At 44.3% G+C, this 25,701-nt stretch overlaps 1 protein-coding gene across 1 annotated transcript in view; it reads right to left on the bottom strand.

Moving 5' to 3' along the window:
- Positions 1–5,041: 5,041 nt before the first annotated feature.
- The window catches only part of TAF4B (TATA-box binding protein associated factor 4b), a gene marked incomplete at its 5' end in the record, with an annotated part of 319,056 nt that continues 298,396 nt past the window's right edge, over positions 5,042–25,701 (bottom strand). Inside the window, one exon of the mRNA XM_082258681.1 lies at positions 5,042–5,342. Coding sequence (XP_082114807.1) covers positions 5,187–5,342 — 156 coding nt within the window. The 3' untranslated portion in view covers positions 5,042–5,186. The remainder of the gene's footprint in view (positions 5,343–25,701) is intronic.

The raw sequence follows: 25,701 nt of genomic DNA, 5'->3' as shown, positions 1-25,701 counted from the left end.
AGGAAACCTCTGCACCACCTATAAAAGGGAGCTAAACAAGATCAAAAAGTCTGAGAAGTCAGGAGCTGGGACCGAGGAAATCTACATACCAAGGCTCTGGTATTTCGAGAGCCTGCGGTTCCTGACGGAACAAGCTGAATCCAGGCCATCCCTGTCGACGCTCCCTTCCACTTCGGCAGAGGGCTCATGTGGTGCAAGCCAGGAGGAAGAATTCCTGGAGCCAAGCTTGACACAGGTATAGCATTTAACAATATATTGTCTGCAATAAAGTTAATGATGCAAAAAATATATTATCAAGCCAATAATTCACCCTTAATGTAAAGTCTATTTGGTTAAAATAATCCAACAAACATGACTTTTTATATACACTATAACATTATAATAATTTGTTAATTTCATCAACAGGAAAGTGTCAATGTGGAGGAGGCAAGTGCAAGCCTGGAGTCTGTGGAGGAGTTGGTAACCACCCAACCTCCACAAAAACGGAGAATGAAGACTAAAAATTTTGAGGACGCCACTGCTGCATTTCTGAGCCCTACAGAGGAAGCCAGATGAGGCAGAGTCATTTGGCATGCTCACAGCAAACAAATTGCGCCAAATTATTGTGCAGCAGCGGAAAAGGGCAGAGCTCCTCGTCCTCCAGGTGCTCAATAGGGGGGTCTTGGAAGAAATCCATGCGCACACCCACCTCTCCGATTATCAACCACCCCCTCCACCACAGCAACCACTGCCACCACAGCCACATGGCAGTCAGTGGCAATATGCCCCTGATCCCCACCTATCCCAATGGTCACACGACTACAGTTATTCCCTATTATAAATGAAAAGAATTTATAACATGTTTTTTTCTGTTACCCCTTTTTATTTATTTATACGTTATATGAGGAGGAAATGCCCTTTTTTGTTATATTTTGAATAGGGAGTGTATCTCTATATTTATTTTGGAATTTCTTTATTTATAAAATAAAGAAAATGATAAAAAAAATACTTGCCTATCTTTATTTTTTACTATTGAGCATATTGGGAGTAAGCAGCAATATATGTTTTATACATTAATGAAAATATGAATAAAGGGACACATCAATAGTTAGATATTTTCCAGTCATAAACCAAAGAGAATGGTGAAGAGTTTTAACAATTATTTGTAAAAAAAACATGCACCATATAGAATAGCCAAATCATTATCATCATCATCACAGAACACATGCCTCTTTAATTGTAAAGTATAGAATTATGAGCAGCAGCTTCCTTCTTCTCACATTAACCAAGATGAGCATGTGCTCCGCATTTAATATATTTTTTTGACTGCCGCGAGACGAAAGTTCTATCAATGGCTAGTTTTCTTGAGAAAATTCTTCCGGGTCGTTATTTGCTTCCGATTTGTAGATTTTTGTCTGACGAAATCTGTACTGACTGAAGGAAAATCGGACGTTGTGTTGGCCGACAAAAATTTTATAGCCTGCACACCAGAATTTGTTCGGCCGAAAAGTCAGAGTCGGTTGTTGGAAGCATACTAACAAGCAGAAAATCGGCGGATCGGTCGTCGGACGAAAATTCCCGGCCGAATTTTGATGCGTGTGTACGAGGCTTTAGGATTGAAAAACTCATTCCCAACATGACAGACCTGCGTCTGTTGTAAGGAATTCAAGTGGTAGGGAAAGGCAGGATTTCCAGAATGTAAAGATCTAGGGTGGTGATCAACCAAGATGAGGAAGTTCTTGCTTGGCTTGATAGGAGCATTGCCAAGTAGACCTGCTTTTACCAAGCTGACAAAATGTTTATTGGTAATTACCTGAATAGAATTGGGTAAAGGGTGAAAGAGGTAGCGCCTTGAAAGAGGCCTAGAACTCTCATGGTGAATTTCTCTTAAATCTCAGATGTCAAGCATGAGCTCTTAGAGAAAGGATTTTCTTTTCTGGAAGAAAGACTTTCAGGATACTTACCAGACCCAAGTATTCTAGGTGAAGAAAAGGCTGGAGAGCAGACATTTTAAAAAATTACCCCCCAAAGAACTGGAGCATCTAAACTGTCTTGTGGATATTTTCTGAGAGCTGCAAGGATGATGAATCATCCAGAAGGTTGTCTAGATAACCAATGACTTGGATGCCCTTAGAAGAGCAAGCAAGAGTGGTAAGACTTGTGAACACCCTAGGAGCAGTGGATAGGTCAAAAGGCAGCGCAATGAACTTAAACGGTTTCTCTGCCACTGTAAGGAGTAGAAAGGGATAATGAAGTAGGTAGATGGGGACATGTAGATCAACAATCTTAAAATAGCCATTGATGCATGTATTCTCCTTGGGTCAAACAGGCAATTACTGACCTTGAGGATTCCATGTGAAACTTCGGAGTTTGAAGGAATTTGTTGAGGGATCCAAGGTCCAGAATTGGATGAATATCTCAGTTGGGCTTTGGTACGGTTAACAGGTTTGAGTAGATTCTTTAGAATATTTCTTGTGGCAGTACTGGCACAACCTCTCCCTGGGACAACTTCTGAAAATCTAAGTGCCTTGGGCAGTTTTTGGAGGATTTCAACGAAGTGGTGAGGTGGCAGAATTTGAAATCTGGTACCTACAGAAACCAGATTAAATCCAACGGTCTGGTATATCTGTGACCCAGAGAGAGGCAAACTGTAACAAACATCCATTCACTCTTACAAGTGAGGGTGCCCCTTTTTTGTGAAAAGGACTTTGGTGAAGGCTTGGTGGCCTCTCTAGATCAAGCCTTCTGCCAAAAGGAATGGCTGAGCTTAAAGCGGAACTCCACCCACCCCCTTTACCTTTGGCACATTTTTTTTTTGTGGGGGTGAGGGGGGGGGGGGGGGGTGAGGGAGTAGGTATCCGATTTTGACAGGTACCCACTCACCCGCTTCCGGTAAGATTGCTGCGGCGATCTGAGTGGAAGTTCATAGATCCAAGAGGACTGCAGGACCAATCACAAAGCGCAGCGTGGCTTGCACATGCACAGTTTTGAAGCTGGCTGTGAAGCCCCAAGGCTTCAATGCCGGTTTCTCTTAGTGAAGATGTCAGCCCCTGTACCCGAAGTCGGGTAAAAAATCAGCTCAGGTGAGGACATTGCTGGATCCGGGGGCAGGAAAGTGACCTTATATTAAAAGTCAGCAGCTACAGTATTTGTATCTGCTTTTAATTTTTTTTTTTTTTGAGGGGGGAGAAACTGGAGCTCATCTAAGTTTTGAAGTTATAGCTTGGTTAGAGCAGACAGGTGCTCTTCATTTAGTTGAGAAAGTTGATTTTGAAACCTTCTGCTGTGGAAGCAAAATCTTCCCATCATTGTTCAAGTGCCTTACCTAACAGATGTCTTCCTTGGAAGGGCATAGGTGTGGAGCATGCAGCTTCAACTGTCTAAGCTTTAAGCCATAAAATGCTGCGCGTTTGAATAGAGATTAGAGCCGTTGTTTAAATATCTATTGTTCTAGGGCATCCATGCAAAAAAGCAGAGAAAAAGGCAAGTGCTGTATTTGCTGTGTAACAGTATGATCCTGAAAAACAAGGTCATGTTGGTAGTTCAAGGTCCTAATCCAGTTAGCTGCAGTTTGACATACTGAAATTGCAGCATGGACTAGTGAAGCCAATTTTTCTGTGAAGGAGAAGAGGTCCACTAGCAAAAAAACTGAGAAATCACGGTGAGGCAGGCCAACTTGATTGGGGTGTGTCCTCAAAAGCTTGCCAGTGTCCAATCAGCTGGAGGTATACATCTATAACCCATGGTGTATGAATATGTTGCCTGTGTGATTAGGATATTTACATTTGGGGTTCTTTCCTTACACGCTCTGGTTTCACCACTGAGAAATAGGACTGAGAACCTGTGAATCTATGTAAGTTTATACATTTATCACCATAATTGCAATGGATCTGGGAATGTGTTGATGCTGCTGTCACTAGAGACCAGCACATCTGAACCCTCAGTAGAAAGCTCAGAGAAAGAATTCAGAGAAAGAGTCTATTTAGGTGGACTTGCCTACATTGATGGCCCCTGTTGCATCAAGGAAACCTAGTTTGGGGAGCCTGGGGATGGGTTTCTGAGGAGTGTTTTTACATGCAAGATTTCAGGTCTATGAAACTAAAGTACGACAGATTGGTGCATGGTCAGATCTTAAAAGCAACCTACAGTATATCTATGGTGGCTTTACAGGGTGTGTGCAAACAAATTTCTACTCTCACATTTAAAAAAAAAAAAAGAGAATGAACGTACAGTAGGTCTGCTCGCTTTGCTACCTGCTGATACCCCCAAATACAAATGGCTTTAAAAATTAATTCAAAATGAAAGTGTATGCATATCAGTACTTCTAAATCTATATACCACTTATGCTTGCATGCATGTCGCTCCAGCAACTGATTCATGTTATTTCTCAAGGCAAATTTCCTCATGGTGACAACAGAGAACTGTGTGTGCATTGTGCATGGGCACGGTCACTTGTACAGGATCACAAGTTTTTGGTATATTTTTTACTTTTAATATGTAGCTCTAAAAATATTAAAACTGACTGAAATTGAAATTTAACATAGAAGCTTATATGAGCCTTCACTAAATGTGGTTTACATTTTATTTAATTCTTGGCTGTTTGAGGATGGGATACATCACACAACATCTGCAAGTGGAGGTACCCTCTAAACAGATTACTGGGTGTGGGAGTAAAAACCCACTTCACCAGAATCTGAAAACTTGGCAGCATCTGCAGGACAGTTTAACAATCACAATTGTATGATATACCAATGCCCGTTAATGGGATTACTGTGAAGAGGACAAATTGGTTTATTACCGGATACTAAATTACCATCTATCATTCTGTAAAGTATGTTGATTTTTCTTTTTTTTTTTTAAAGAATTATTCTTCCATAACAAAGACTATAAAAGAGAGAAGTTAGTTATTTAGGGTAAATTTCAATGAAAATGCATTATGTACATACGAAATGCAAATACTCCAAAAACTCTTACAAATGAAGGCACCATTTATTGAAAAAAAAGAAAATGGCACAAATATTAAATATTTTTACAGATTGCACAGTTTTTTTGGCATCTCCATCTGTCAAGCAGACACATATATAAAACAAAAAAATACAAATCAGTATAGGGTGTTTCACTGGTATAAAAAAGCCTGTAAACAAAAATAAGGATAGTTCCAAAACAAGTTTCAATATAGTGCAATAATGGCGTGCTGGCCATGGAGTTCATTTCAGGAGGGCTTGGTACAGGGACAAGGAATGCCTGCTCGTTCGCTCTTGTTCCATGCAAAATATCAAATCCCTGAGATTAACACGTGTGATCCTTGGAACAAATATTGCGTTGGGAATTCTGAAAACAGAGGATTCAGATCCTTGATAATCCTGAAAGAAAAAGAAATATGAATTATTTGCCATTTTATAAAAACATATAATCCCCCCCCCCCCCCCCCCGTTAAAATACTTGTATTGTACATAGATCACCCAAAAGTTGCAGATTCCTGTTCTTAGTACAGACTTCTGGGAAAATCAGAGGGCCAATCACACAAGAAGGAAATGTAATTTTTGGGGAAGTTCTGTACTCCAACTGTGTACAGAATGTCTCCAAGGTGCCATATTGCATTGAATTTTACAGAAATATAACAGAGAGAGGGACTTAAAAGAAAAGGCTTGTGTAGCAATTGTTGATGCCATGCGCTTTTTTTTTTTTTATTTGCTACAGTTTTTTCCATTAAGGTGGTGCTGGGGTGCCCTCTTGTTCTGGGAAAATGTCATACGACACTGTCCCATTCTCACTGCCCATTGCGCACCAGCTGGGTCGCGCAGCGATGGGTGATGTGCTGTGTCCCCAGGACATGATGCATTCCGGCTTTCTTCTCCTCACACTGACAGCGTGAGGTGAGATCTGATCAGCAGCATTTTGCTGCACAATCAGTGCCCTGATTATTAGTGCAGCCCCAACAGTGCCCATCAGTGATGCAAGTCAGTGCCACCAGTCAGCACCCATCAGTGACCAGTGATGCCAATCAGTGCTGCCTTTCAGTGCATGCTCATCAGTGTTCACCAGTGCCGCCTAATCAATGAAGGAGAAAAATTACTTGTTTACAAAATATTTTACCAGAAACTAGGAAAAACTTTTTTTTTTTTCAAAATTAGCTTTTTTTTAAGCAAAAAAAAAAAACTCATTGGCGATTGAATGCCACCAAAAAAAAAAAAAAAGTTTGTTTAGGTATAGCGTTACATGACCACGCAAGTCTAATTGAAAGTGCAACAGTGCTAAAAGCTGAAAATTGGCCAGGGCAGGAAGGGCGGTAAAAGGACTCCGTATTGAAGTGGTTAAGGAACATACAACGTGAGCTCTCTACCACAGTAATATTCATGTGTGTACATACATTGTAAGGAACACCCTGTAAATATCTTTAAAGAATCTTTAATCCTCCCTAGAAGCTGCTGCATCTTATCTTTGGGTTGGTCAAACTAGGATTTTTGGTCTACACAGGTTACTTCATATTCATGACTTTTTGGGTTATGCTACCGCTTTAACCACTTACCGCTAAATGATGTAGGGCTACGTCGGCTGATACCTCTAGCTAGAGGCATCACCCCAGTACCGTTGTTTAGAGCCGGCGTTCGGCTTTCCGGCGGTAATGACCAATGCGGCTTGGGAGCCGCTCGGTCATTACCCTGGCGAGCGAGTTGTGGGGCAAAACTGCAACATGCCCAAGTCATGTTAGTCATACAGTACCTGCATGCCTCAGTAGTAATAAAGCACCAAAGGAACTCCCATTAAACCTATATGCCTTAACTGATGATGATTTGTACTAGCACTTAGGGTAGGAACGAGTGCTGCCCTGGTAGACTTCTTAGAAAAAGAGTTACCAGATACCCAACTATGTTTTCTCTAATCGTTTTCCAGGGCAGCATCCTGGTTTGAAAGGCAGTCGATACGGTAATGCCTAATGAAGGTTTTAAAGCTCAACCATGTTGCTGCCCTGCAGATCTGCTCCGGTGTTGCCCCTGCTCTTTCTGCCACCAAGGAAGTAAGCTTGATCCATCTGGCTATCATACTTTTCAACGCTTGTTCCCCCTTGTTGATTCCTGAATGGAGGACAAACAGAGTAGTATATTTTTGCCAGTCCTTCAATCTTTCAAGGTAAGCTATGAGCATTTTCCTGACATCCAATTTGGCATAGGTTTCCCTTTTCCTGCTGTGCATTGAGGCTGGAAGAGAGGGGATGATATTCTGCGTTCTGTGGAAAGTTAAAAATACTTTAGGTAGGAAAGCTAGGTCTGGAGAAAGGGTAATTTTATCCACCTGGGTTGAACAGTAGGACTCCATCAAGGATAGCGCCTATATTCCTCTTACCCTCCTGGCTGATACTAAACCGACTAGGAGCACAGTCTTCAGATAAATACCTTACTTTGAACATTCTTCCAATGGTTCAAATGGGGGAGAGATAAAACCCTGTAAGAACTGTTGAGAGGTCCTATATTAAGACTTTGTAGGGCTACATGGGCCTAGACCTTAACAAGAGAAGGAATCTTTTGATGAGTGGGTCTTTTGCCAGTCTGATGTCCAAGAAGGAAGATATAGCTGCCACTTAGACCTTAAGAGTTTTATGTGAGAGGCTTTTATCTACCCCTTCTTGCAGGAAATCCAACACTGTATGAATGATTCTTTTGTTCGAACTTCCTTTATTTTTTTTCCAAACTTTTTCATAAATGCCCCTGTAAAAAAATGTTATGCTGGCCAGAATGGTATTGATTATTCTTTCAGGCAATCCCTTTCTCTGCAACATCACCCTGTCAGTGACCAGGCCGAAAGTTTCATCGCCTTGATGTGCGTGTTGTTGATTGGTCCCTGTGACAGGAGATAAGGTATATCTGGCAATCCTAAATGTGGTTAAACGCATATGTTTTCCAGATGGCTGAACCCTGCGCTTTGAGACCAATAAGGTGCGATGTGGATCACTGTAGTTTTTTCTTCCTTGATCTTTTAAATTAGTAGGGCAGTCGGGGAGAAGGCACAACATACAGTATCTCACAAAAGTGAGTACACCTTTCACATTTTTGGAAATTTTTTATTATGACACTTTGCTACAATGTAAAGTAGTGAGTGTACAGCTTGTATAACAGTGTAAATGTGCTGGCCCCTCAAAATAACTCAACACACAGCCAATAATGTCTACCACTGGCAACAAAAGTGCATACACCCCTAAGTGAAAATGTCCAAATTGGGCCAAATTAGCCATTTTCCCTCCCTGGTGTCATGTGACTTGTTAGTGTTACAAGGGAGCAGGTGTGTTAAATTTGGTGTTATTGCTCTCACTCTCTCATACTGGTCACTGGAAGTTCAACATGGCACCTCATGGCAAACAACTGAGGATCTGAAAAAATAATTGTTGCTCTACATAAAGATGGCCTAGGCTATAAGAAGATTGCCAAGACCCTGAAACTGAGCTGCCTCACGGTGGGAAAGACCATACAGCGGTTTAACAGGACAGGTTCCACTCCGAACAGGTCTCGCTGTGGTCGACCAAATATGTTGAGTGCACGTGCTCCACATCATATCCAGAGGTTGTCTTTGGGAAATAGATGTATGAGTACTGCCAGCATTGCTGAAAAGGTTGAAGGGGTGGGGAGGACTGCCTGTCAGTGCTCAGACCATATGCCGCACACTGCATCAAATTGGTCTGCATGGCTGTCGTCCCAGAAGGAAGCCTAGTCTAAAGATGATGCACAAGAAAGTACGCAAACAGTTTGCTAAAGACAAGCAGACTAAGGACATGGATTACTGGAACCATGTCCTGTGGTCTGAGACCAAGATAAACTTATTTAGTTTAGATAGTGTTAAGCGTGTGTGGCGGGAACCAGGTGGGGCAACAAGGTGGGGAGTACAAAGACAAGTGTGCCTTGCCTACAGTCAAGCATGGTGGTAGGAGTGTCAAGGGCTGCATGAGTGCTGCCGGCACTGGGGAGCTACAGTTCATTGAGGGAGCCATGAACATGTACTGTGACATACTGAAGCAGAGCATGATCCCCCTCCCTTCAGATACTGAGCTGCAGGGCAGTATTTCAACACGAGAATGATCCCAAACACACCTCCAAGACGACCACTGCTTTGTTAAAGAAGATGAAGGTAAAGGTGATGGACTGGCCAAGCAGGTTTCCAGACCTAAACCATACTGAGCATCTGTGGGGCATCCCCAAACGGAAGGTGGAGGAGCGCAAGGTATCCAACATCCACCGTCTCCGTGAGGTCGTCATGGAGGAGTGGAAGAGGAATCCAGTGGCAACCTATGAATCTCTGGTGAACTCCGTGTCCAAGAGGGTTAAGGCAGTGCTGGAAAATGATGACCAGAAAAAATATTGACACTTTGGGCCCAATTTGGACATTTTCACTTAGGGGTGTACTCGCTTTTGTTACCAGCGGTTTAGACATTAATGGCTGTGTGTTTAGTTATTTTGAGAGGACAGCAAATTTACATTGTTATACAAGCTGTACACTCTCTACTTTACAATGTAGCAAGTGTCATTTCCTCAGTGTTGTCACATGAAAAGATGTAATAAAAGGTTTACAAAAAATGTGAGGGGTGTAGTCACTTTTGTGAGATACGGTAGATGGTATGACCAATTTGATTGAATGGATTTAATCCTAGATTGCCAACTGTAGGGACCAGTGAAGAAAATTTTGGGACGGTCGTGTTGATTTTTGACACAAATAGGTCCACCTCATAGTTTCCCTGGGTTTGAGTAATCCAGAAGTCGGTCGATTGATTTAGAGACTGTTTTACTGCATTTCAGAAAGTCTGCAATGGTGTTGTCTTTTCCCATCAGATGGATTACCGAGATGGACCTGTGGTCTGATTCTTCCCATGAAAATATTGTGTCCATCAGGTCCATTAGATGAGATGTCTGTTCAGATATGCCACGGTTGTGGCGTTGTGACTGGATTTGGACATCCTTGCCCTGAACTGATGCTCGAAATGACCTTAGGGCTTGCTCTACCATGTTTAATGCCCTCATACTCGAGAAAGCTTGCGACTAGTGGGAATTTCATTTGTCTTGCTTACAGAGATCTGTCATGTGTGCTCCCCACCCCAAGGTGCTGGCATCTGTGGTAATACCCACCGGGTTGTTCTGTGTCCATCTGCATCCTTTGGTGTAGCAAAGTAGATTGAACCACCAATGATGAGTTTTCTTGACTCAATATGGTTGTTTCCAGAGTTGTTGGACTCCCATCATACTGGGCCAGAAGAGGATTCTGCAGAGGTCTCGCATGTAACTGAGCCAACATGATGGCCGGAATCGAGGATGTCAGTTTTAGAACGGTCATGTCCCACCTGATGATCATTGAGTCTGCCCTGGTCAGACCGGTTATCACCTCTTTCATTTTTTTTAGTTTTTTTCTTCCGTTAGGTACATTTTTGTTACTTTGGGGTCTACCACATAGCCCAGGTATATGATCCTTTGGCTTATGATTAACTGGGATTTTTCTGTGTTCACTATCCACCCGAGCTCTTGCAGGTAGTTGATGCTTGTCTGCAGATTGACTGGCAGGCTCTCTGTGGAGTCTGCAAAAAAAAGAAGGTAGTCTAAATACGGAAAGATTCCTCTGCCCTGTTGTCTTACATTTTTCAGGGCTTCTGCCATAGTTTCCATGAAAATCCTGGGCGCGGAAGAAATTCCCAAGTCCAAGGACATAGATTGCAGGTGTAGGGTGGCTTTTGGGTCCTCGACCGCAAATCTCATATATTTGATTGCTTCTTTTTATTGGCATATAAAGGAAGGCATCATGTAAATCTACTGTTGCCATCAAGACTCCCGCTGTTAGGATATTCCTGACTGAGTAGATGGGACTTCATTCTGAACCTCTTGTACTTTATCTTGAGAGGCTTTAGTTTGAGTCTGAGTTTCCCTGCCATTTTCTTTGTAAATATGTGCGAGTAGTCCCGATGGGACTGGACAGATTACCCTTTGAGTCATTAAACCTTCCAAAGAGGATAGAAGACCCTCCTCACTGTCTTTGTTCCTCAGAAGTGTGGTCACTAGATATCTGGTTGAAAGGGGGGGGGGGGGACTCTTGAGTAGTGCGAAAGACACCAGTCTGCCCCCCACCTGGAGATTATCATTGTTTGTTTCTGGAGAAGGAAGGCTTGAGTATGAAATCTTCCTTTCCCTTCCTCTTTTGTGAAGCCCAGCACATTTTGGCTCCTGTTTTATTAAAACTCCTGGGTTGATTAAAAGGCATCTTCCTTTTTTCCTGTCTGCGGTCCCATCTAGGACCGAATCCAGGTCCGGCCCAAATAGTAATTCGCCCGAGAAGGGAATCCCGCACAATGTTTTTTGGAGGTAATGTCTCCTGCCCATGACTTCAGGCTCTCCTGGTTAAGTTGATTAAGGCCGTGGTTCTGGATGTTATCTATACCGCTTCTGCATAGGTGTCTGCTAGAAAGGCTGCTGCTCTGGTTAGCGTAGGGATGGTTTTGATTAATTCTTCCCTAGACGTGTCACCTTCCAGAAGCTCTTGAAGTTGACTCATCAAGACTAGTAGAGTGCGAGCAGGTAGATGCAAATGATGGATTTAGATTTGCCACTTCTGCTTCCCACGCTCTCCTTAACAACAGTTCTACTTTCTTATCCATAGGGTCATTGAAGGCTAGGTCAGACTTGTTTGCAATCCTGGAGAGGGAGGCATCCACTTCGGGGCATTTCGTCCAGATTTGTGTATCCTCTTCCAGGAAGGGGTACCTGCGTGTGACTGCGGTTGGTGTGAAGAGCTTATTTTCAGGTTCTTCCCATTCCTTTTTGGCTATGTCTTTCACAGTCTGGTTTACCAGGAATGTTCTCTGTTTTTTAGGTTGTAGACCCTTGTACATTTTGTGGTGTAGGGACAGTTCCGCATTTTGTTCTTTGATGCCCAGGGTATCTGCAATGACCCGTAGTAGTTCTTCCATGTCTTCTGAAGGGAAGAGGGTCCCTTTTGACCTTTCGTCTTCCTCATCTGAATCTAAACCTAAGCCATCCTCTGATTCAGAGTCTTGGTCATCAGGGCCTGCTTCCTGTTCTGACTGGGCCCCGTCTTCCCTGCCATAAGATGGAAGAGGTACCTGACTAGTGGTAGGGTTGCTGACCTGACTGGCATTTGTTGGAACTTACAGTTTTTCTATGGCCGAGTGCAGCGGCCCAATAGTGCTTTTTTTTTTCTTTCTCTTAAAAGAGTCAAGCATACCTCTGCCAGAGATGTATCAATAAAATGGTTGCCAAGGAGTTGAAGGCTTCCTCAGAGTAGTTTCATACAGTCTGCTGGGAATTTGTGATCACAAAAAGCATATGCTTTACTACTAATCTTTGCCCTTTTCTCTTCTGGGGCTTGTACCTAAAAATAAGCACAAGGGAACCCCCATGAGACAAGCAGATTAGATGCAAATTTCAAATGCAAGGATTGCTGCATTTGTGGTAAGGCAAAGGCAGAGGTGACCCTGGCTTACCTTGAAGCTTTCCTGGCTCGCAGGATCTGCAGGGCAGGGTGGTGTAGCATCCGACATGGTCAGCCACCAGGAGACACTGCTTAGTGCCCTTTTAACTGCTTCCTGTCCCAGATCCAGCCCTTCCCCCAGCTGTCCCCATGCAGGTTAGTGGGCACATACCTACAGCATTGCACTAGTGTCCTCAGAGCCTCTTCTTCTGCTTTCTTTCTTTTTTTTTTTAATTCGCTGCTGCTGCAAACCTAAGTGACCTCACCCGCCGGGCAGACAAGGCTGCCTCCACCAAAATGGCTGCTGGATGGAATTGCATCACTGGAAGTGATGCATGTGCCGGAAGTGATGCACTTGGCGTCCCGGCATCGCCACTATTTTTCTGCTCTTGTCCCCACCAGAAAAACCAGCGAGGAGCTCCGTTCAGACACCCGGGGAGAAAAAAGGAAGAGTGGGCAATGGCGCAGCACCACCTCCTGCAGCTGAGGGGATGGTTGCAGATCCCCTAGTGGGGAAGAAACCTTGGGCAGATAAGCCAACCTGCCTCTGGTTGCTGCCCCTGGCCTGACACTGCCCAAGCCCCACTGGACAAGGATGATGGCTAGCCAAGCACAGGGACTGAAGAAAATAATACATTTGTGCAGCTCCCGTGGGTCCGGCATGCAAGTATGACTAACAAATTTAGAATGGTGGACATTTGTGCTTCCTTTTATAGGTGGTAAGAGCCTCTCAGATGCTGCCCTGGAAGACGATTACAGAAAAATTGTTTTTTCATGTATGGTGGTACACCTTTCTGGTATTCAACTTTCTTGTCCTAAGGAGTATAGGGATTACAGTCAAACACGCCCCTATCCCTCAGGACTTGGGCTTCAACAGCCATGTTGTCAAAGCCATTGGCTGTAAAGCAGGATAGAGATCTGACCCTTCTTCTCCAAGTTAGTGCAACTGGCACAGCTGCAATTAAGAAAAGGCATTAACCTTTGAAGAGGCAAATCGGATATTCCCTGGATCAACTTTACCTATAAATATTAGTACCAAGTTATATTTTTTACACCTAGGAAATAATCCAGGCTTTTTTTTTTAAAGCAATCTAGTGAGCTGGCCAGAACCACCTCTGGAGGGAGTCTATTCCGCATTCTTACAGCTCTTACTGTGAAGAAACTCCTGTTTTTGGAGATGAAATCTCTTTTCCTCTAGACCTAGAGTGCCCCCTTGTCCTCTGTGATGACCTTAAATTGAATAACTCCACACCAAGTTCACTATATGGACCCCTTATGTATTTATATATGTTGAGCATATCCCCCCTTATCTCCTCTTCTCAAGAGAGAATAAATTCAGTTCCTCTAATCTTTCCTCATAGCTGAGCTCCTCTATGCCTATTATCTGTTTGGTTGCCCTTTTCCGCCCTTTCTCCAGTTCCCCAATATCCTTTTTAAACACTGGAGCCCAAAATTGAACTGCATTCTGCAGATGAAGCCTTACTAATGACTTGTACAGGGACAAAATGATATCTCCTCCTCTGGAGTCCATGCCTCCGTTAATAAAAGAAAGGGCTTTGCTTGCTTTGGAAACCGCAGCTTGGCATTGCATGCTAATAAGCTTATGATCTACCAGAACACCCAGATCCTTCTCCGCTATGGATTCCCCCAGTTCTACTCCCCCTAGTATCTATGATGCATGCATATTCTTAGCCTCCAAGTGCGTACCATTACATTTATCAACATTAAACCTCATTTGCCACATAAATGCCCAATTAAACAGTGCATTGAGTCCAGCTTGTAAGTTGGAGACATCCTGTAAGGAAGGTATTCCACTGCAAAGCTTGGTGTTATCTGCAAAGACTGAAATGGTACTTTTAATCTCAGACCCTATATCATTTATAAGGATATTAAAAAGTAAGGGTCCCAACACTGAACCTTGGGGTACACCACTGATCACCTTAGACTGTTCGAAGTACGCATCTTTAACCACTACTCTCTGAATTCTATATTTTAGCCAATTTTCTGTCCATTTACAAACTGATCTTTCCATGGTGAAGCAGAAAACGACCACTTTGCCTGTAACTAGAGTTGCTGAGCCTTCAACATCTTCAGCATCTCTACTTGACTCACTCCTTGAGTCTAGGGGCAGCTTGAGGAGGATATCCATACTCAAGAAATGAAGTCCAGGCTTATTTTGCAGAGAATCCACTTGCCAAGGAGGGAGACCCCTTTGAATTGGTGGAAGGGTAACCAAGAGAAATATCCTACCTTGACAAAACTAGCAAAATCCTCCTTGTGCATCCCAAGTACCTCCACTCCATCAGAGCACCTCCTTTCTGTTGCAGGCAACATTGTTTCTAAAAGAGAGCCAGTCTCAGCCCCTAGCACGTAGACGTTAAAATATTTACATTCTAATACACAGTTTCTTGAACAGTTATAGTCCACCTCTTTTCAGAATGTTTGTTGTTTATGTACTGCTTTTTAAAAAAATTGCAGTTGTGTAATGTAAATTTGTGTGAATTGTAAAGGTTACGTTTTTATTCTGAGGTTCGTGTGTAACCCCCCTTTTGTTCATTATATTTTAAATAAATGAAAAAATGGCATATTGAGTTTTTTATGATTTTATCCAATCAAAACAATAATCGGCCAACTAACAGATTATGAAAATATTCGTTCGTTGCAGCCCTACATCTGACCACAACACTTTCTCCCAGTTCTCCTCTGAATCATTCCGATGTTCATTAGCAAACTTCAAACGGCCTGTACATGTGCTTTCCTGAGCAGAGGGACCTTGTAGGCGCTGCAAGATTTCAGTCCTTTACGGCTTAATGTGTTACCAACAACTGTTTTCTTGGCGAGTATGGTTCCAGCTGCCTTGAGATAATTGAAAAGATTCTCCGGTGTAGTTCTGGGTCAATTCCTCAACCTTCTCATGATCATTGAAACTCCACGAGGTTAGATCTTGCACGGAGCCTCAGACAGAGGGACATTGAGAATTATTTTGTCTTTCTTCCTTTTGCGAATAATTGCATCAACTGTTGTCACCCTCTCACCAAGCTGCTTGGTAATAGCTTGTAGCCCATTCCAGCCTTGTGTAGGTCTACAATCTTGTTCCTGACATCCTTGGACAGCTCTTTGGTCTTGGCCATGGTGGGGAGATTGGAATCCGATTGATTCTGTAGACAGGTGTCTTTTATACAGGTAACAAGCTGAGATTAGGAGCACTACCTTTAAGAGAGTGCTCCTAATCCAAGCTCGTTACCTGTATAGAAGACACCTGGGAGCCACAAATCTTGCTGATTGATAGGGGATCAAATACTTACTTCACTCATTAAAATGCAAATCAATTTATAACTTTTTTGAAATGCATTTTTCTGGATTTTTTTGTTATTCTGTTTCTTTGTCAGTGGGTAAATGTACAAAATCAGCAGGGGATCAAATTTTCCCTCACTGTATATGGCTGCATAACACAAGTGATGTAACAAACTAAGCTTCCCCATTCAAACTTTCTTTATGTCCTTCTGCTTACACAACATTCCTAATTTCAGCTTCTCTCTAGCAAGTTATATAAAAAATGGATTTTTGTAAAATCTTACCGTAAAATCCTTTTCTCTTAGCTCATTGACAGACGCAGTCCTCTTTGATTCATATCAAATTGGGTTATACTGCCCTCTACAGGAGTAGGACACTAGGCAGAAGAAAACGTTCTGGCCACACCCTAGGGGCAGTCCCAGAGGGTATATCCTCTCACTTCCTGCTACAGGATGTCAGTTATGTCACAAAGCAGTGTCAGAGAATTTAACCCAACCCAACTCAAAGATAGAGGGGCGGGTACTGCGTCTGTCAATTAGCTAAGAGAAAAGGATTTTACGGTAAGATTTTACAAAAATCCATTTTTCTCTGTCGCTCATTGACAGACGCAGTCCTCTTTGATTCATATCAAATTGGGACGTCCCAAAGCAGTGCCACAAATGAGGGGTGGGAACAGAAATCAAAATCCAGAAGGCCCAACCGGAGCCAACCAGAAGCATCAAGGGACTCATCGAACAAAAAGATGAGACCTAAGTGAAAAACCCAACAAACCCTCGAGGTAGACCAACAGTCTCTTCAAACAGCGGCCTGCAGGAACCTTGCGGCCAAAAGAGGCATCCGCCGATGCCAGCACATCAACCTTATACAATTTTGTAAAGGTATGAACCGACGACCAAGTAGTCGCCTTGAAAACCTGAACCACTGACGCCTGATGGCGGAAGGCCCAGGAAGCACTAAGCGCCCGAGTAGAGTGCGCCTTAACAGGGAACGGGGGATCCCTTATAATAGAATAAGCCTATACCATAATCTCGTTATAATAGAATAAGCCTATACCACCGTCTGTCTGATCCATCTAGAGATGGTCGCGGCAGAAACAGGCAACCCCTTCTTAGGGCCATCCGTGATCACAAAAAGTGAATCCGTCTTACGAAATGAATCCGTAGTATTCAAGTATACCCTGATCGCCCGAACTACATCCAAGGAATGCAACGCGAATTCTCGAGGATGACTGGGCTTAGGACACAGGGAAGGCAATACAATGTCCTCATTCAACTGAAACTCTGAAACCACCTTAGGCAGGAAGGATGGATTCGGACGAAGAACAACCTTATCCCTATGAACCACCAGATATGGGGAACGACAGGATAATGCAGCCAGTTCTGACACCCTGCGTGCAGAAGTGATAGCCACCAAGAAGGCCACCTTCTGGGATAAAGTAAGCAAGGGAATCTCCCTAATATTTTCAAAGGGAGGTTTCTGAAGAACCGACAGTACCAAATTAAGATCCCAGGGCGGTAAGGGTGCGCGCACCGGTGGAGCCAGGTGTCGCACTCCCTGGATGAAACTCCGCATCAGGGAATGAGTAGCCAGAGGCTTCTGAAAAAAGATTGCTAATGCTGAAACTTGACCCTTGATAGTGCTCAAGGACAGTCTCTGCTCAACCCCCTTCTGCAGAAAGGCCAATATTCGGGCCACCGAATAAGAACGTGGAGGGAACCCAAAAGATTCACACCACGCAATATAAGACTTCCATGTGCGATGATAGATCTTTCTGGATGTCGCTTTCCTTGCTTTAATTAGAGTAGGAATCACTGAAGTCGACAATCCCTTGTCCTTCAGCACCTGGGTCTCAATAGCCAGGCCGTTAAAGCCAGCGATCGTAAAGCAGGGTGGAAGACCGGTCCCTGCGACAGCAGATCCTCCCTGAGAGGAAGTCGCCAAGGAACGTCTGCAACCAGCCTGACCAGGTCGGCGTACCAGACCCAACGAGGCCAGTCCGGAGCTACCAGGATAACTGGCATACAATAGCTGATACTGCCCCCACGGGGCGATCAGTGCGTCTGCTAGAGGATCGCGGGAGCGAGCCACAAACCTCCGCACTTTCCTGTTGAGCCGAGATGCCAACAGATCTACATTCGGGGTGCCCCAACGAAGGCACAGTTGGTGGAATACCTCTGGATGAAGAGACCATTCCCCTTGATCCAGAATCTGACGGCTGAGATAATCTGCCTGTCAATTCTCCACCCCCGGAATGAATACCGCAGAGAGAGCTGGAACAATCCGTTCCGCCCAACGAAGAATGCTGGCTACTTCTATGGCCACCAGGACACTCTTGGTGCCCCCCTGGTGATTGACGTAAGCCACTGCTGTGGCATTGTCCGACTGGATCCGCACCGGGCTGCCCCGGAGCTGCTCGGTCCAATGAATCAGACAAAGTCTGATCGCTCTTAGTTCCAATACATTTATCGGTAACCTGGACTCTTCCAAGGACCAAAGCCCCTGAGCAGATAATTTGCCGAGAATTCCTCCCCACCCGGATAGACTGGCATCCGTGGTGACAATCGTCCAGTATATTGGAAGAAATGACTTCCCCTGGCTGAGCATCTGAGACCGAAGCCACCAGACCAGAGACTCCCTGGTCCGCTCGCTCAGTCGGATCCGATTGTCCAGGGAATCTGGATTCCGGTTCCATTTGAGAAGAATCTCTCTCTGAAGGATTCAGGTATGGGACTGGGCAAATGGTAGTGCCTCGAAGGAAGCCACCATCAAACCCAGGACCCTCATGCCAAGTCCGACGGGAAGGCCAGTTGTCGGATAGTAACAACTGAATCGTTGATTGAATCTTCTGGAGTTTCTCCGCAGGGAGAAACACTTTTGCCCTGGATGTGTCTAAAATTAGACCCAGATATTCCAGCCTCCTGGAAGACTTCTGCAAGTTCACCAGCCACCCGAACTCTTGCAAAGAGATCATGGTGATCTCCAAGTTTAGCAACAGAGTCTACGGAGACTCCGCACGGAGCCGAAGATCGTCTAGGTAACCTAGAATCTATATGCCTCGCTGTCGCAACAGCGCCAACACTGGGGCCAACACCCTTGTGAAGACCCGGGGAGCCGAGGCGAGACCAAAGGGTAACGCCGCAAACTGATAATGGTTCTCCTCTACGGAAAAACGCAGGAAACGCTGATGTCCTGCATAAATGGGAATGTGAAGATAGGCATCCTTGATGTCTATGGACGCCAGAAAATCCCCCTGATGCAGGGAGGTCGCTACTGTGCGAATGGACTCCATTTTGAATTTTTGTACCCTGACAAAAAGATTGAGTGCTCTTAAGTCCAGAATTGGACGCACCTTGCCCTCTTTTCTGGGTATTGTGAATAGGTTCGAATAGAACCCCTGAAAACGCTCTGTCCAACGTGGACCACCACTCCTTGTTGCATTAAATCTGTTACTGCCCCCCGCAAAGCTTCTAAGCGATCCGGGGATAGTCGGATATTGGAAGGGAAGAATCGCACCGGTGGGAGTGATTGAAACTTGATCTTGTATCCTGACCGTATGACTTCGCGAACCCACTTGTCCGGGATTCTGGAAAGCCATGGATCTGGAAACCGGCGAAGACGTCCCCCCACCCCGGCTATGGGTGGGGGCGCACCTTCAGGCTTTAGTAGTCTTATCTTCAGGTCTGGAAGAGCCGGACTTTTGTTTACCCGACCGGCGCCTCTTGAGATCTCCTGAAGGAGCTTTGGAGGGCTTTGCTTTATCGCCCGCCCCAGCGAACAAGGAAGGCCCCCGTCTCTGACGAGGTCCTTTACCCTTAGTATTCTGTGGCAAAAAGGTGCTCTTGCCCCCAGTGAGATCCTTGATAATCTCATCCAAGGTGGCCCCAAATAGGCGATCCCCCTGAAAGGGGAGATTAGCCAAAGCTTTTTTGGAACCTTGGTCCGCCGACCAGCACTTTAACCACAGCATACGCCTGAGGACCACTGCCGAAATCGATGCCCGCCCCAACCATGGAGTGGCGTCCCGAGCGGCGTCACAGACAAACTGTAGCACTTGTATCATCTGCTCCAGCAGGTCTGATACTGCCGGGGGGATGCTTCTCCCTCTAAGTCCCGGCGTAACAACTTGGTCCATTCTGTCAATGTTTGTGAAACCAAACCAATTGCAATCACTGGCCTAAAAGCTGACCCAATCAGGGAAAAGATGGAGTGAGACACGGCTTCCGCCTTACGATCCACCGGATCCCTAAAGGACGGAGCGTCCTCCAATGGGATAACAGTAGCTATATTTAATCTGGAAATCGGTGAATCCACCAATGGTGGTACTGTATAACTCATGCGTTAGGAAATACCAGGGGTTCGTTTTTGGACGACCCCATTCTTCTTTAATTATATTACCAAAACATTTGGGCAAGGGGAACACTCTCGCCATTTTGGTAGGTTTATTAGTACCAAAAGGAATCTCAGTATCAGCTACTTCCGCCGGTGTAACCTCAAGTCTTAAGGTTTCCCGGACAGATACAATTAGTGCATTCACCAACGCTTCTTCTTGAGCTATGGCGGATGCCGAAACGTCCTCCTGTCTGAGGAGACAGTACCCGAAACACAAGTCCCAGATGAGGGACCTGCAGCTGCAGTGACAAGCTCAGAATCTGAAGTTTCAGATGAAATAGGGGTAGGCGGGGGTCGCTTCCTTGCGCCCCGTTCCAGACAGGCCACCTCCACCCGGGATACAAAAGACTCCAAAACCGCTGATAATGCATCAATTGAAAGTGGGGAACTGGAGGGTCCTGCAGCCACCTGGAGGGGATCAGATGGGGATACATGTGTGGCAGGGTCCCTGCTAATCCCGGACACTTTGCCAGTAAAAAATTTGCAAACGAAAAATAAAAATATTTTCTTCTCTTTTTTTTTTTTTTTTCATGTGTAATCCCCCAGCGCACCTGCTTTGGACCCCCACAGAGAGAGAGAGAGACCCCAAGGGCTCACCACCTGATGCAGAGAAGCTTCTACCAAACTGCTCCCAGCGCTGTCCTAAGCAGACCAGGAAGTCCTGTGATAGCTTTCCCGGGTAAAGGAAGTGGCTCCGCCCCCTATACACGCCTTCCGGCGCTCCCAGTGCTACTCCTCGAGGTAGCTGGGTACATCAAACATGGCCGCCCCCATGCAGGAGACAACAGGCTACGGCAAAATGGCGGCCTGCGTGACCTGCGGGCGGCCTGTGTAAACAATTGCGATTCCTATGCGGCCTATGGGCCTGCGGGATCCGTGCGGCCTGCAGCAAGATGGCGGCGGCCTGCCGATCTTGTGTGGCTTCTACCGGAGGATTGGCGGCGGCCTGCGGACGGCTATGGAAGGCTGGCGGCGGCCTGACAAGTGCAGCCTGCGGGAGGATGGCGGTAGCCCCTGTGCTGCATCACTCTGCATAGGGTAGGTGCTTAACCTTTTACCTACATGCCAGTACTTTCTATGATTATCGAATTAGTCAGCTCCCGAACCAAGCCTCCTGGAGTGTCAGCTCCCAAACCAAGCCTCATGGAGCGTCAGCTCCCAAACCAAGCCTCCTGGAGCGTCAGCTCCCAAACCAAGGCTCCTGGAGCGTCAGCTCCCAAACCAAGCCTGCTGGAGTGTAACTCCTATTCACCAAATCGCACTCTCAAAAGGAGGATCTGTGAACATGTCATAGGACAGAGGGGGAACCTTAGGATCAAAGGGTCCGACCATCCACAGAGGGGCCCGTATCCATCCCAAAAACCCGACAAGGGGGAACATCTACTCACCATACCGGAACCGACGGGCACCCCCTCTTAACAGAACCCCTCTCCACCGAGGTGGGGGGCTGTCGACCAATGCGGACGCCATGACTCAGATTCCGACTGGTTGTAGGCGTCCTAGCGAGATGTTTCACTCGCAAGGCCAGTCCCCGTCCAGCGGGACTATGTCGCAGGCCGACCCAGCGCGGAGCTAGGGCCTGCACACGCTTGTAGGCTGAACTGGGGTGACCACTGGATCTCAACATCCAGCCCGTCTCCCAGCTCCTGCATAATTGCTTGAGTGTGTCGCGGCTGATCCAGCGCGGAGCTGGAGTCTGCACGCGCTTGTAGGCTGAACTGGGGTGACCACTGGATCTCAACATCCAGCCCGTCGCCCAGATCCGGCATAATTTGCTTGAAGATCTCACAGGAAACTGGAGAAAAAAGCTAACTAAAAAAGGATTTATCTAAAAAATCTTGCCAGGACCAAAAGATCCCAGCAAGGAACTTATGTCCTTACTCCTGACTAGACAGAAAAAAAACTGACATCCTGTAGCAGGAAGTGAGAGGATATACCCTCTGGGACTGCCCCTAGGTTGTGGCCAGAACATTTTCTTCTGCCTAGTGTCCTACTCCTGTAGAGGGCAGTATAACCCAATTTGATATGAATCAAAGAGGACTGCGTCTGTCAATGAGCGACAGAGAAAGATAGGTTTCAGGTTATTACTCTATAAAGGAAAAATACAACTATTTGACTTTTGAAGGAACACATAACGGTTCTAAAAGTTAAAGTAGTATTAAAACCCCCATTTATTTCACTCAAGTATTCATATGCATCAGGTAAGATGCATCCTATTTCTATTGGCAGTGGCAAGAAGCTTTTTCCAATCACATTGCAGGATGAGGAGCTGGGGAGTGGCTTGAATCCCCAGACTGCTAAGCTGCAGTGTGTAGGCATCAGCACGCCAAGCTGTAGCCTGGGACATAAGCATGCTCAATTGAAAGGCTCCAGGGGACCGAGGAAGCAGCAGAGCCACATTAACAACTGAACCCAAAGAGAGCAAAATTGCCAAATGCAATTAACAAGTGAAAGGTTGCAAAACAGCAGACAGACATAAAAGTGAGTAGATGCTAAAGTATGCTGCTGCTTTTTAAATGGAGGGTTTAATAACACTTTAATATAGTTGCCTGGAGTTTTTTTCTAATAGGATGAAATGTATTGGTGTGATAAAAAGGAGTGTAGTCATACAAGGAAGGTAAAATGTACAGTGCCTTCTAGGATCCCAAAGCTTAATATGAAAATAATATTTTGGGTTCAGCTCTTACGGCTTTAAATCCAGTGTACTTAAAAAGACTACTAACTACAGGTCACTGAATAAGAGGGCTCCGACATCCCCAAAGACGCAATGCCACAAGGTCAGGTCTTTTATATGACAACCTTGTGTGATCCGAGGGAAATTATAGTAATGCAGCACAGCTGCCAGCATAGGGTTGAAAACGAGGTCAAATCCGCAGGAAGCAGCAGAAAGCCCGGGGCAACATTATAAATGAAACAACCCCCAAGGGAGTTGCAGCGAGTAAGGAGCGATGTCCTTCAAACTTTGGAATTATAGAAAGGTGAAAGTATAATCAAATACTTCTGCTTGACATTTCACAGAGCAGACAGTGTATTTTATTCAGCGTAACATCACACTGAATAACTACCTGTTTAAATGTACAGCATGACCACACTGGGCAGTGTCAAGAAAACTCGAAAAAAAATGTATGCCCAATGTTTGGAACCTTTGTAAAAAGTAAAGCTCTAGCCCACCATGTCAGTACACATTTGAAATACTTTGAGGGGCAGTATAATAGATTTGTAATTCTGCTCAGGTAGTATTGTGAATCACATACACCTCTGCCACATTAAGTGACCAGAGACCGACACCACTTTTTCACAGCCTGCAGCTTCCTGTTTTATCTGTACACCTTTAGGCTACTTACTGGACTATTATTAATATTCAGGATTTATATAGCGCCAACAGTTTGCGCAGGGCTTCATATTATGAGGGCAGACAATACAATTCAATACAGGATGAATCAATCAGAGGGCCCTGCTCGTTAGAGCTTACAATCTAGGAGGGTGGGTCAAGTGATACAAATGGTAATAGCTGGGGGGGGCGCTGATGGAGAAAATTCAAGTAAAGTTGTTAGGTGGATGCAGGATAGGCTTCTCTGAAGAGATGGAGTCTGAAAAGACTATGAATTAAGTCCTCTTATCCCCAATTGTTACCGACTCAGCTGTTTCCAGCCTTCAGTATCTGAAACTTGTTGGGGTGACAGTGCTGTGAAATGCAATATAGACTGATCTCACTATACTGCCAATCCAGCTCTTTTCCAAATTTATAGTGTGCATGAAAGTTGATAGTTACAGTTTAATAAGCAAGAGTATAATCTCTAATCTTGTCCAGCATTCAACCAGTTTAAATCTAGGGTTAAATTAACCCATCAGGGTTTATTTACTAAAGCTGGAGTGTGCAAAATCAGGCTCACTTCTGCAAGGAAACCAGTCAGCTTCCAGGTTTTATTGCCAAAGCTTAATTGAAAAAGCGGAGGTTAGAAGCGGATTGATTTCTATTCATAAGTGAGTGTGATTTTTGCACTCTCCAGCTTTAGTAAATAAACCCCCACAGTGACCAGACTTTAGAATTTTGATTAGGAATTTACCCAAGTTTACACTTGATATTTTAATACCATACAGTGGGGAGATTTATTTTTTTGATACCCTGCTGATTTTGTAAGTTTTCCCACTTACAAAGAGATGAAGGGCTATAAATTTCATCATAGGTGTATTTTAAATGATAAAGACAGAATATCAACAAAAAATTCAGAAAAACACATGACTACAAATGTTATGGAGTTGTAGTTCAGTGAGTAAAAAAAGTATTTGATCCCTAAATATGATCCCAAAATATGACTTGCTATTTGGTGTAGAAATATATATATATATATATATCTATATATATATATATATATATATTCCACTGGCAACTTGCTTGTTGCATTGAATAATTTGGGATTTATTTATTTAAGGAAATATATGCACTTTTTGGAGGTTCATTAATTGCAATCATGCAATATTACATTTGTTTTTTAAGCACCTTATGTTCATCACATATTTATGGTGGCGACTTTTGCACTATATTACTAATATTAGTATTTTTTGAACAGCCGCATTTAGGATTGATTATTTACATCCATAGCGCAGTATAGATTACCATTTTGATATTGGTAACGCAATACGCTGCCACGGATTGAAATCCTGTAGCACCTGCAAGGTCCCCCCTCTTCAAGAAGGCACATGTACAGGCCCTTCTTAAGTTAGCCAGTGCGCATCTAAATAATTCAGAGAAGGATTGGGAGAAAGTGCTGTGGTCAGAGAAGACCAAAATTGAGCTCTTTGCCATTAACTCAACTCAGCGTGTTTAGAGGAAGAAAAAGGACTATGACTCTCAGAACACCATCTCTACAGTCAAGCACGGAGGAGGAAACATTATGGTTTGAGCCTGTTTTCTGCTAAAGGTACAGGCCTACTTTGCAGCAGTGAGGGGCCAATGGATGAGGCTATATATTATAAAATCTTAGATGAGAACTTTCTTCCTCAGCCATATTCCTCAGAATACTGAAAATGGGTCTTCCAGCATGACAATGACCCAAAACATACCACCAAGATAACAAAGGAGTGGCTCAAGACGAAGAACATAGAGGTCATGGAGTGGCCTTTCCAGTCTCTAGACCTTAATTCTGGTAACCAACTACAAGAAACATCTTACTTATATATATATATATATATATATATATATACACATACACACACACATATATATATATATATATATATATATATATATACACACACATTCACAAACAAAATATAATCCGTAAAACAAGTTGCCAGTGAAAGGTGCAATGTGCTTAGGTGCTCCTTATTCCATATATTTCAAGCAAGTTGCCAGTGAAAAAATGCAATTAATAAATATATTTATAAGCCCCAAGCAAAATGTATAGTCCTTTAAGCAAGTGGACAGTGAAAAGTGCACTGTGCTTAGGTGCTCCTTATTCCATTAAACTGACAGTCCGTGCCAAAAAATAAGGTGCAATAGTGCAAGGATCCACTCCCCAGAAGTGCTTCCACTTACCAGACTGATTGGACCCCTTAGCAATACTGCATGTGGGTCAAACA

The sequence above is a fragment of the Pelophylax lessonae genome (genome assembly GCF_965119305.1).
Source record: "Pelophylax lessonae genome assembly, chromosome: 5".
Taxonomy (NCBI): domain Eukaryota; kingdom Metazoa; phylum Chordata; class Amphibia; order Anura; family Ranidae; genus Pelophylax; species Pelophylax lessonae.
Note: the sequence above shows the minus strand (reverse complement) of the source record. Positions and strands in the feature narration are given on the sequence as shown.